This window comes from Sinocyclocheilus grahami, unplaced genomic scaffold, assembly GCF_001515645.1.
Source record: "Sinocyclocheilus grahami isolate Dianchi unplaced genomic scaffold, SAMN03320097.WGS_v1.1 scaffold290.1, whole genome shotgun sequence".
NCBI lineage: Eukaryota > Metazoa > Chordata > Actinopteri > Cypriniformes > Cyprinidae > Sinocyclocheilus > Sinocyclocheilus grahami.
The window spans coordinates 1004805-1017469 of record NW_015505469.1 but is presented as its reverse complement, the minus strand read 5'-3'; the positions used below and the strand labels follow the sequence as shown (position 1 = coordinate 1017469).

The 12665-nt window shown below is 39.8% G+C and overlaps 1 protein-coding gene across 1 annotated transcript in view; it reads left to right on the top strand.

The window, feature by feature from the left end:
- Nucleotides 1–1328: 1328 nt before the first annotated feature.
- The window catches only part of LOC107600733 (dual 3',5'-cyclic-AMP and -GMP phosphodiesterase 11A-like), a 77818-nt gene continuing 66481 nt past the window's right edge, over nt 1329–12665 (top strand). The window contains exons 1-2 of the mRNA XM_016292691.1: nt 1329–2257; nt 6761–6919. Coding sequence (XP_016148177.1) covers nt 1451–2257; nt 6761–6919 — 966 coding nt within the window. The 5' untranslated portion in view covers nt 1329–1450. The remainder of the gene's footprint in view (nt 2258–6760; nt 6920–12665) is intronic.

The following is a 12665-nucleotide window of genomic DNA, read 5'->3' as shown; positions in this document are numbered from 1 at the left end:
ACAAAAAATAAAAAAATATATATATAAAACGACCCAGCATTAAAAATGACCCAGCACCTGGGTAAGAAAAAAAATATAAAAAATGACCCAACAGGTTGAACCCAGCATTTGGCTTAAAAAATAGTGTGTACAGGGATTAATAGCAAAACATTATGATTTCAGTAAATCTTCAAGAAGCATAAAGGGAATCTGTGTAATACTACCACATGCAAGCTAAGCTTTGTATTCAGAGAAGAGCACATAAATCAGAATATTGACAGGCTGGTAAATGAATTCGACACAAATATGTAGGGAACCCTGTAATGAAATTGACTTGAAGGCATTATGTAGTTAAAAACAAAAAATGCTAGTTTAAAGTTTGTGATAGATTGTGATAGGCCTATTCGCTGCACTTGCCAATAGATTGTATGTTATCTCGATCGAAATTCTTACTGTTAGGAGAAAGATGTAATGACAAGTAGAGATTTCACTATACTGTCGACAGACGTGAAGTGATGTGGCGACGTGATCTGAAAAGTGCATGAGTTATAAAAAGACACTAATAACTCAGCCCTATGCGGTTTGTGTTTCCCAGATTTGTTATTATCACGAAATGGGGAAAATTTGTTTTCGTGACAGCTTACATAGATTGCTATCATGACTATTTATGAGGAAAGCCGCTAAAGTTCTCGCCCCAGTTAACACTGAAAGCTGATGTCCTTTATGAACTCTGTCTACACTCTTAAAATTAAGATTCTGTATCGGTATCAGTGGTTCTATGAAGAACCTTTAACCTTAATTGAAACTTTCCATTGTAAAAAAGTTTTCTTTATAGTGGGAAATGGTTCTTCTCACTAAGAAAAGAAGGCATTTCTTCTATATGACAATGGAAAGAAACAACCTTTGTTTTAAAGAGTGTAGTATGCGCGTGGGTGAGGGTCTGCGCCAGGAACCCCCTCACATTCAAGGATGTGGTCATGCTGTTGGTCAGCTGCAGAACTCAATTTTTCCACTAGAGGACGATGGAGCTGCAACTTTACACAGGGAAATAGTGAATTAGTGATTTAATTGAACAGATCCCGTACAGTAGATACTAGAGGTTTGGCGCAAAATAACCACACGCATACAACCATTTAGGCATTGCTTGCGACGTCACAATAATCACGAGAGTTTTGAAAAGCCATTGGGACTCCATTTCCCAGTGTCACCGAGGATGAGCGTCCTTATAATAAAACAGCCCAGTTTCGAAGAGGATGGAGGGAGGGATGCGTGATCGTGTCGTCAGCGATGCACCTGCGAAGCGCTCTGTCGCAGCATCTCACTGGCGCTGCTTTAGAATGAACGAGAGCGAGTTGCTCAGCATCGCAGCATGCGTAAACTCCGCTCCTCTCGCGGAGGATCTGTTGTTTGAAGTTTGCAAGCTCACATAAATGACCGTGCAAAACGCGCGTCTCTCTCATTTCGTTTACAGATGACCGTCGCGGCAGCAATGGCAGGGTCAAACATGGTGTTTTCCGATGTTGAAAGTTTTCTAGACGAGCACCCGGAATTATTACAGGACTATCTGAACAGAAAAGCCAAGGCAAGTATGGTGGAAAAGTGGATGAAGAACCATCACGCCACTAAAACTCCGGCGAACTCCAGCGCGGAAGTGGAGAAAGCGGCGAACGCGTGCGGCAAAGACAGCTGGGCGAGCAGAAGCGACGGGCTGCAGAGACGAGCGTCGCAGAAAGAGCTGAGAAAAACCTTCGCCAGGTCCAAAGCCATCAACGCCAACAGGACTTACGACGAACATGTTAACTCCAGAGCCCAGGAGCCGCTGACCAGCATGAGGAGACGCGCGCTGCTGCGTAAAGCCAGCTCTCTGCCGCCAACCACCGCGCACATCCTCTCCGCGCTGCTGGAGTCCCGGGTCAACATCCCTCAGTACCCCTCCACCGCCGTAGACTACAAATACTACCTGAAGGAGCACAACGAGAGGGAGTTCTTCCTGGAGCTCGTCAAAGACATCTCCAACGACCTGGATTTGACCAGTCTCAGCTACAAGATCCTGGTGTTTGTGTGCATCATGGTGGATGCTGACCGCTGCTCCCTGTTCCTGGTGGAGGGACCGGCCAGTAAAAAGACTCTGGTGTCCAAGTTCTTTGACGTTCATGCTGGAACCACAGTGTTGCCCTCTCTCAGTAACTCGGATGAGGTGCAGGTGCCCTGGGGAAAGGGCATCATTGGATATGTGGCTGAACATGGGGAAACTGTCAGCATTCCCGATGCATATCAGGTGAAAGCAGGAATAAAGTGATTGCTTCTTGTCCGAAAGAAAGAAAGAAAGAAAGAAAAACCTTCAAGGATGTGTGTTTGGAACCACAGTTGTAAAGGGATAAAAGTATCAGTCAAATAAGAACTTACTTAAAGTCAAATTCCTATGTATGATTTTGCATTTTCTTATTTAATTCTTTTAGGATTCTTTTTAAGTCCTACAGCCATTTAGAATGTTTTAGGATGGTTTCCAAATAATGATAGAAATTGCTCTGGGATTAGGAATACGTTGTTACCATACAGTAGGGTCCATGGTGAGGTCACTCACATTACATTTTCCCATATGGATAATTAATTATCATATAGACAGGTCAGCACATATTAAGTGAAATAGAAGTTGATTGTTTCTAGTCCAAAAGTCTTAATGTGCATATGATTGATCAATTTATCCTATTGAATAAAGTGAAAATCCTATTTTTCAGGTTATTTTGTTATTAGTATTTATTTTTGTTCCAAACAATGATTTTATTTATTTATTTTAACTGAAGGATCATTGGATAAATAATTATCAGTTAGGCAGGAAAGTATTTTACAGAGACAATTATTGATGGGGAAACTCCCGATGCATAGCAGGTGAAGCAGAAATCAAATAATTGTTTAAAAAAAATCTAAAGAATTATTCTGATGGGCGTTCTGCTATACTTACGATCAAATGTAAAGGTATTAAAGTCATGCAGAATAAAAAAAAAAGTTGCTATTTTAATTCAAAGTGTTAATGTTGAAGTAATGTTAAAGTCATTCAATGTTTGTAAAAGCATCTAAAACCTCCTAATGCCAGATGAATTTTTATGATACATCTGTTCCAAATGATCATGAACATGGAATTTATATTGTAATTTCAATATGAAAACAGTTGTAAAGGGACCAAAGTAATAGCCCTAATAATAACTCTTACTTTGATCTGTTACAATTTTCCAAATTATGAGATAGAAATTCAAGATGATGAAGCTTGGGGCATCTGTTGCGAGGTCAGTCATACTACATTTTCCCATATGAATAATTACTTGTCAGATAGAAAGGAACAAATTTGACTGATATCACTTTTGATGGAGAAAGAGCAATCTTTCCTGATGCATAACAGGTGAGGCAGGAATACAATGACAGTTCTTAGTTCGTCGAGAACAGATTTGCTAATTTAATTTGGATTCCATCCTAATGGGAGAAAAAAACGAATCCTTTAAGAATCCTTCCGAAACTTTCGGTAGTAAAACAATTTTGAAAGTTGTGTGATCTGGGACCTTTATACAGTGCGTGTCATTGTACAAGTCCTATGATACATCTGTTCCAAATGATCATGAACATGGAATTTATATTGTAATTTCAATATGAAAACAGTTGTAAAGGGACCAAAGTAATAGCCAAAGAACTCTTACTTTGATCTGTTACAATTTTCCAAATTATGAGATAGAAATTCAAGATCATGAAGCTTGGGGCATCTGTTGCGAGGTCAGTCATACTACATTTTCCCATATGAATAATTACTTGTCAGATAGAAAGGAACACATTTGACTGATATCACTTTTGATGGAGAAAGAGCAATCTTTCCTGATGCATAACAGGTGAAGCAGGAATACAATGACAGTTCTTAGTTCGTCGAGAACAGATTTGCTAATGGAATGTCTATTTTAATTTGGAATCCATCCTAATGGGAGAAAAAAACGAATCCTTTAAGAATCCTTCCGAAACTTTCGGTAGTAAAACAATTTTGAAAGTTGTGTGATCTGGGACCTTTATACAGTGCGTGTCATTGTACAAGTCTATCCCTCACAGCATAACTTGCATCTGTGTTAAATTCAGTATGGCGTCTAACCTGACTCAAGTCTATAATTATCCCACTGGATTTTTAAAAAAAACGGCGAAAGGTGGTTTCTTCTGGATTTTGTTTCTGGATTTGATGGTTTTAGAGGAGTTTTGGGCACTGTCTTGGAGATCAGCTGACACCACACCAAAACTGAACACCAGCTAACACCAGCACACCACCTTAAGCTGTTTTTTCTGTCCAGCAGCAGCATTGTATTTGATTCTTAAATGATTCTCATTTGAGGCCCGTGGAAATTCAGTTAGGGGTAGGAAGCATTAACATTTGTTGACTCCTGCATCAATGGCAAGGTCACTCACATGACATTATCCCATACGGATAATGACTGTCACACAGACAGGAGAGTATTTTAAAAAGGTGGTTTCTTCTGGATTTTGTTTCTGGATTTGATGGTTTTAGAGGAGTTTTGGGCACTGTCTTGGAGATCAGCTGACACCACACCAAAACTGAACACCAGCTAACACCAGCACACCATCTTAAGCTGTTTTTTCTGTCCAGCAGCAGCATTGTATTTGATTCTTAAATGATTCTCATTTGAGGCCCGTGGAAATTCAGTTAGGGTTAGGAAGCATTAACATTTGTTGACTCCTGCATCAATGGCAAGGTCACTCACATGACATTATCCCATACGGATAATGACTGTCACACAGACAGGAGAGTATTTTATTGTGACCCTGAGGGATGTTTTTGGTTTGATTATTCCCTGAGATCCATAAAGGGCCTCAGTGAAATAATGAGTTGTGTGAGAGTATCTGAGTATTGATTACTGAATCGATCAGCTCAGACAAACTTCATCCTCCCTGTTCTACAGTTATAGTCCTGATGCTGTGGTGATGATGATGATGTTGATGCCAGCTCGCAGTTCTCTAATTAGTCTGTCAATGCGTTTGCCTTTTCATTTAGCAAGCGGAGCAGATCATTAAAACTGCATTTTTTATAGCAGTAAACTCAGCATTTCAGAGACCATTCAAACATGAGATGGAAACATGGGCATGGACATTATTAGTTAATATTAATTAAAAATATTAACACTTTGTAATAGCTGTCATTGATAAGTCATTGCATTATATATAAGTTGTAGCTACTTAGATTATGTAAGACGTAATTAAAAGTTTCATGATATTTCTGTATATTTGAACATGAACTAATCTGTTAAGATGTATTTAATGTTAGTGTTTGTTAATGTTAAAATACTGTTAAGCTACAATGCCAATCAAAAGTTTGGAATAATTAATAATTAGGCTGCATTTATTTGATCAATAATAAACTGTAATATTGTGAAATAGAGTAATTTAAAATAACTGCATTTTAAACTGTAATTTATTCCTGTGATCAAAGCTGAATTTTCAGCATCATTACTCCAGTCTTCAGAGTCACACAATCCTTCAGAAATCATTTTAATATGCTGATTTGCTGCTCAAAAAAGCATTTCTTATTATTATCAATGTTGAAAACAGTTGTGCTGTTGAAAATGTATGCGAAAATTGTGATGCGCTACCATTTAAAAGTCTGGGTAATTTAAAGAAAGAGAAAGAAAATACTTTTGTTCAGCAAGTATGCATTAAATTGATGAAAAGTGATAAATATATTACATTTATGAAGTTGCAAAAGATGTCTATTTCAAATAACAGCTGTTCTATTAACTTTCTATTCATCAAATAATTCTGCAACAATGTATTATGGTTTCCACAAACATATTAAGCAGCAAGAACTGTTTTCAACAATGATTATATTAAAAATCATTATTAATAATTGAACGCCAATAATAATTGAAAATAGCTGAGCAGCTAATCAGCCTATTAGAATAATATATGATTTCAATATTATAACGGTTATTTTAAATTGTAATAATTTTTGATAATATTACTTTTACTGTATTTTTGATCAAATAAATGCAGCCTTGGTGAGAATAAGAGACTTCTTGTTTTTAAAAGAAAATTTATGCGAAAATTGTGATGCGCTACCATTTAAAAGTCTGGGTAATTTAAAGAAAGAGAAAGAAAATACTTTTGTTCAGCAAGTATGCATTAAATTGATGAAAAGTGATAAATATATTACATTTATGAAGTTGCAAAAGATGTCTATTTCAAATAACAGCTGTTCTATTAACTTTCTATTCATCAAATAATTCTGCAACAATGTATTATGGTTTCCACAAACATATTAAGCAGCAAGAACTGTTTTCAACAATGATTATATTAAAAATCATTATTAATAATTGAACGCCAATAATAATTGAAAATAGCTGAGCAGCTAATCAGCCTATTAGAATAATATATGATTTCAATATTATAACGGTTATTTTAAATTGTAATAATTTTTGATAATATTACTTTTACTGTATTTTTGATCAAATAAATGCAGCCTTGGTGAGAATAAGAGACTTCTTGTTTTTAAAAATCTTAATTATTCCAATCTTTCGGTAGTGTGTTATAAAGCAGTGGAGACCAGAAATATTCTACTCCAGGCAGGGTAAGAAGTGTTTCTCATGTTTCTGTCACTTTCTGTGTTTTTTGCAGTTCTATTTAGTGCCGCTAGCAGCACAGCAATGACACACTTCACCTCTAATTAGTTTGGCTTCTCCTAACAGTTATTATAAGTGTTCCCATTCAGCTGAGAGTGACTGTCTCTTGTCCTCTTTTGTAGGACCATCGTTTCAGTGATGAGATTGATAAACTCACCGGATATAAAACCAAGTCTCTGCTGTGCATGCCCATCCACAACAGTGATGGAGAGGTCATCGGGGTCACACAGGCCATCAACAAGAGTCCCAATGGAGCACTCTTCACCGACGATGATGAAAAGGTACCACAGGCACATGCTCTGTAACAACGCTTATTATACAAGTTAACTATGCTTGCCTTCTGCTCTTGTCTTCTATAAACATTTGACCTAGTGTGTTTCTTCCAATGTGTAAAATGCAACACAGAAAGAACTTTTTTTCCTCCATTCTGAATGGTTTAATGTTAGAAATGGAAACGAATGCTGAGATTGACAAGTGCATCTTCTGGATTTTCAGAGTGATACAGGAGGTCAGGGGTCGTCTCTCAGCTTTCAGGGTGGAGTTTTTCATATCATTAGCAAAGCATTTCTACCTAAGGATGTTGATTTTTAGATGGTAGCTGTCTGAGATGGTGAATGGGAATGTGATTTGTGTAACATTAGCAACGCATTATTAGCTGTTTAATAACATAGTCAATCCAAAGGCTAATGATATCAATTACTGTTACGTGTCCGACGTTGCTGAGAGTAATGCATAAAATGCATTCCCATTCTGATATATCAACTTGTACACAACCCTATAATTCATTCTTCCTCTTCTTTTTTGGAATCAGTTTCTGGTCCAAACTAGGGCTGTCACGATACCAAAAATCTAGTAGTCGCTACCGATACCACTAAAAGTACACGATACTCGATACCAAATCGATACCACTGGAAAAAATTGCAATAATACTTAAATATTAACTCCTACTAAATATTAACCCTTGTAATTAACATTACAAAAACGCAACATTAGTGGCACCTGTACTTAATAATACACGCGCACAAGCACACACACACACACCTATATTCTGAATGCAAGCAGTAGTTAAAATTCACTGACATACTGGCAGGCCGAAAATATTTTTTTTAAACCATTCATAAACAACAATTATATAAAACAATAATATTAGCCAATAATGTTAATAAGGATAATCCAAGGACGGATACACAATGAATGAACAAGCTATAAGCTGTCAGACAGTTAGGTGTGTGCGTAATCATGCGCTGCGCTAGTGCTTTCAGAGCTGCGCGCTCTCATTTAAATCTTTCACAATCACATTCATATATCGTCGCCGTATTCCACATTAAGTTCTTCTGTGTGCTTCTAGGCGTTTTTTTCTTTCTTATTTTTTACCCTTTGAGGACCGGCTGAAACACTTTTAGGCATATGCTCTTGCCTGCCCCCATCAGTTCCGGAAGAATTGCAGTCTCCACTAATCGATACTTTCGGTACTGTACCACTTGTAAAACAAGAATCGGCAGGTGTGATTGAGTGGAGGCGGGGACTAATTTGCATATATATCCACATATACTAAATGATTTTGTCAGTCAGAGTCCACTTGACTTTAAAGAGCCCGAACATTTAAAGTGGCAGAAGAAATGCACTATTTGGACACACCTCTTAATTATTGAATTCAGGTGTTTCAATCAAACCCATTGCCACAGGCGCATAAAATCAAGCATCTAGCCATGCAGTCTGTGTCTACGTCTACATTAATCCGGATACAATTGAAAATGGTGTTTTCATTTCAAAATGCTCTCTGTCCACACTAGCGTATTCAGGCATTTTCCAAAAGTTTCTCATCCACATTGAAACGTCGGAAAACATAAAATTCTCTTTCCTGCGCATGCGAAAAGCCTCATAAAAGCTCACTGAGATGATACAGACGGAACGGACATAATACGTTTACATGCAATTCTTCTTCCCTGCTGAAAAAACCAGCATACTGTATGCTGCATATACATCATTATATGTCTGATCTAAAACGCAACTGCCCTCATGTTTTGCCGCAAAACAGCAATCGCTAATACATTTTCTGTCACCTTTGCAGGACTGTGATATGAAGAGTGTACGAAGTAACATATCTTTAGCAACAGTGTGAAAGTAGCACATAACAGGCACAATACCGGTATAAACATGGATATCTATTAGTTCAGTATGTGTCACATGACTAAACATGTGTCATCGTTTTTAAATACCTTCGTTTTCACAGTCAACTCTACAACACGAAAACAGCGTTTTCAAATTTATAGACTTTGGAGACCGTTTTCAAAAAGCTTGAAGCTGGAAATTATATCATAGAGAGGACCCCTGCAGACACTCATGACTGTGTGTCAAGGTCAATAAGTCTTTTAAAATACCAGATAATTTCATCTTTTTATGACAATACAAAGCCAGTATAACTCATTATACTCATATTTAATTATAAACGTATATAAAAATATATATTTAACAAGATTTTGACTATCTTGGGCATTCTTTTTTGTTATTGCTCCATTAACAGATCATTCTACCTCTGAGCAGAGAAATTTAATAAGGTGTAGAGAGTGAAATTCAGTTTAGTGCATTCAGTTGAGGAGACTGCAGTGATGTCTCGTAGCTTTGCACTGACGTCACAAACCGTGTGCTTATGTAATGGCCCTGTCATTGGATCACTGTGAGTGGGCAGAGTGTTCATGACTGTCTGTGTAAAGCTGAATAGTTAGCGTTAGTTGTTCTTGTCATCGTTTGTTCTGGGTTAAGGTAGCGTGGTCAACCACGCCATGCTATCATGAAAAAGAAATAAAGTGTCTCATTAATGTTGACCTTCAGTAACAATGAAGTCTTTATAAACACAGAAGCAGTTCTCATATGGCAGAGTCATTAATCAGCGGCCGCTGCTGAAGTCCCTGAGCCGCTCTGCTCTGTTTACAGGTGCTCAAGTGACAGGTAATACACCTTATTTCACGGGGGATGCGCGGCATGTGTGAAACGTGTGAATGTACGGGACATATTCATTTGTACTTTTTTACTTTTCTCTGTCTTTACAAAAAGTTTTTTTGGAGTTATGGTAGTACCATTTTAAATACTTTTGGATTTCCATGTACAATATCATAACACATGAATATCATATCAACATGGAACCACCACAGTACCTGTGTAAGAATTATTAGTGGTGCTTGCTAATGCATTCATTACTATTTAGCCCCGTTCACACTGACAGTCACTGTGAGTTTTTAGCAAGCATTCCCACTCTGTATCAGTTGTCGCATCATTGCCTGTAAATATCGTTTGTAATTCTTTTGACGTTTTTGATTCAGTTCACAAAACTGGTCTGAATGATTCATTCACACACTGAACTGAATTGGCTCTTGATTTCAACAACCTTAATTATCAAGTTGCAGTAGTTAATAGCTCAGTGGACCCATGTAAAATGAAGTGCACTTAACAGTTAGTTAATGTCATGTAATCAAACAGACGGTGAACACTATTAACAGCAATGATTATATGTTGCAATCAAACTTAGTTTTGTATGTTGTTTGAGGGTTGGCATCATCTGAGGTCCTCTGGGGGGTTGGCATCATCTCTTCTCAGGTGTTCGGTCATCTCTGGTCTGTAATCTAGATTTAAACAGAGAGAGTGTCTGAACCCCGAACGTTATCAGGAAGGCTATTCCAGACTTTGGGAGCCAAATGTGAAAAAGCTCTACCTCCTTTAGTGGACTTTGCTATCCTAGGAACTACCAACTTCCAGAGTTTTGGGACCTTAGGGATCGTGATGAATTGTAGCGTGGTAGAAGACTTGTTAGGTACGCTGGAGCTAACTCATTAAGGGCCTTATAGGTAAGTAATAATATTTTGTAAGTGATACAGAACTTAATAGGTAGCCAGTGCAGAGACTGTAAAATTATAGTCTTAATGCTCAAAATACCTTGGTTTTTCTCAAAATAACCACTATATGGAGTCAAGATATATTTTTGTTGTTGCTATGGACTACGTTGACAAGAGTGATGTAGAAGTATTCACCGTGAAGCTTACAGTGCATGTATCTGAGAGAACATTATTTTACCATGAGTGATCTAACTTTCAGCAGTAAGAAAAAATGTTTTACAGTTTTTACAGTTATATGATATAACAATAAGGCCTATTGTTAGAGATTACATTTTATTTATGGAAAATATTAATATATTTTCATAATCATTTTTATTTTATTGTCTGTGGGGTAAAACACCCCTGGCCACTTGGTGTAAAATGCCCCCAGAGGGCATCACTTCCCACTATGATAATTACTGTAGTTACTTTGTTCTGAACATTACATTCTTTGTTGAATAAATATATTTGGACTTATATTTAAAAATGACCAAGTTAGCATCGGCTAGCTAATTAGCTAGACAGTTAGCATCAGCTAACAATATTGTCTGATTTTCAGCAACTGTTATCAACTGTTATTTTGGCTTGTCTTTTTGATGTTAAGCTAAAACGTCTAAAACGAGCAAAGGCTCGAGTGGGCCCTGCTGTAGTGATTTTAGCACTAGAGACAGGTCCCAAGAGGGTATAGAGGGGGGCCGGGAAGGATTCAACCTCCTGGCCCCTCTAAGGAACCTGATGACGAGGTCATGCTTACCTATGGACTTCCCATTACCGGGTCATGGTACGCAGCAATAGCAGCAACCTGGACATTGAGGGTGGAGGGAGACAGCCTTCGCTCCAGCCCTTGCTGCAGACAGGAAAACACGACCGCAATCGGGCATCTCCGGGGGTCTTCTCGGCGAGAAGAACACCACTCGACGAACAGGTTCCACTTCAAGGCGTAAGAGTGTCTCGTAGACGGTGCTCTTGCCGAAGTGATGGTGTTCACTACCTCCTGGGGTAGGTCACCTAGAACCTCCGCGTCCCGTCCAGGGACCAGACATGGAGTTTCCAAAGGTCTGGACGCGGGTGCCAAACGTTGCCCCGTCTCTGAGTCAGTAGATCCTTCCTCAGAGGAATCGGCCAAGGAGGGGCTGTTGCGAGGAGCACTAGCTCGGGGAACCAGTTCCGAGTGGGCCAATACGGCGCCACTAGCAAGACTTGCTCCTCGTCCTCCCCAATTTTGCACAGTGTCTGTGCGAGAAGTCTCACTGGGGGAAACGCATACTTGCGTAGGCCCTGCGGCCAGCTGTGTGCCAGTGCGTCTGTGCCGAGTGTTTCCTCGGTCAGGGAGTAGAAAAACTGGCAGTGAGAGGTTTCTGGAGAAGCAAACAGGTCTACTTGAGCGGCTCCGAAACGTCTCCAAATCAGCTGGACCGTCTGGGGATGGAGTCGCCATTCTCCCGGGAGCATTGCTTGAGACAACTTGTCGGCTGTACGGTTGAGCAGGCCCGGAATGTGAACAGCACGAAGTGACCTCAGAACCTTCCGACTCCAAAGGAGGAGGTGGCGGGCAACACGCGACGGGAGCACAAACCACCTTGTCGGTTGATGAACGCAACAGTCGCTGTGTTGTCCATTCGGACCAGTACGTGCTTGCCTCGTAAGCGCCCTTTGAGACGGTTCAAGGCAAGGCGCATTGCCAACAACTCTAGGCAATTGATGTGCCAATGCAGCTGCGGGCCCGTCCAAACCCCTGAGACTGCATGCCCGTTGTACGTGGCACCCCACCCGGTGGTGGAGGCATCTGTGTAGACCCCAGCATGTCTGGAGATCTGCTCTAGGGGCACCCCTGCTCTAGGGGTAAACCAATCTCGGGGACGGACGCACCCGAAGATGTGTTTCTGCATCAACATCTTGAACGGTAGCCGATGAAGGGCCCGGTTCAAAACTCGCAGATCCGTAACCCACCGCCAGAACAGGGGCATCGGCGGGCGCCCGGCGAACTGAATCGCATAGCCGAGGCTGATTGTCCGCAGAAGCCAGCGAGACGGGCTGGGTAGCGCTGACCAAGCGGCCAGAAACCATACAAGCGGGACCAGCGGAACCACAGCCGTACCCGCAGTGGGGCAGCGAGGTGGAACACAGGGACCCAACTCGGGCGGCTTGTGAGCGGGCC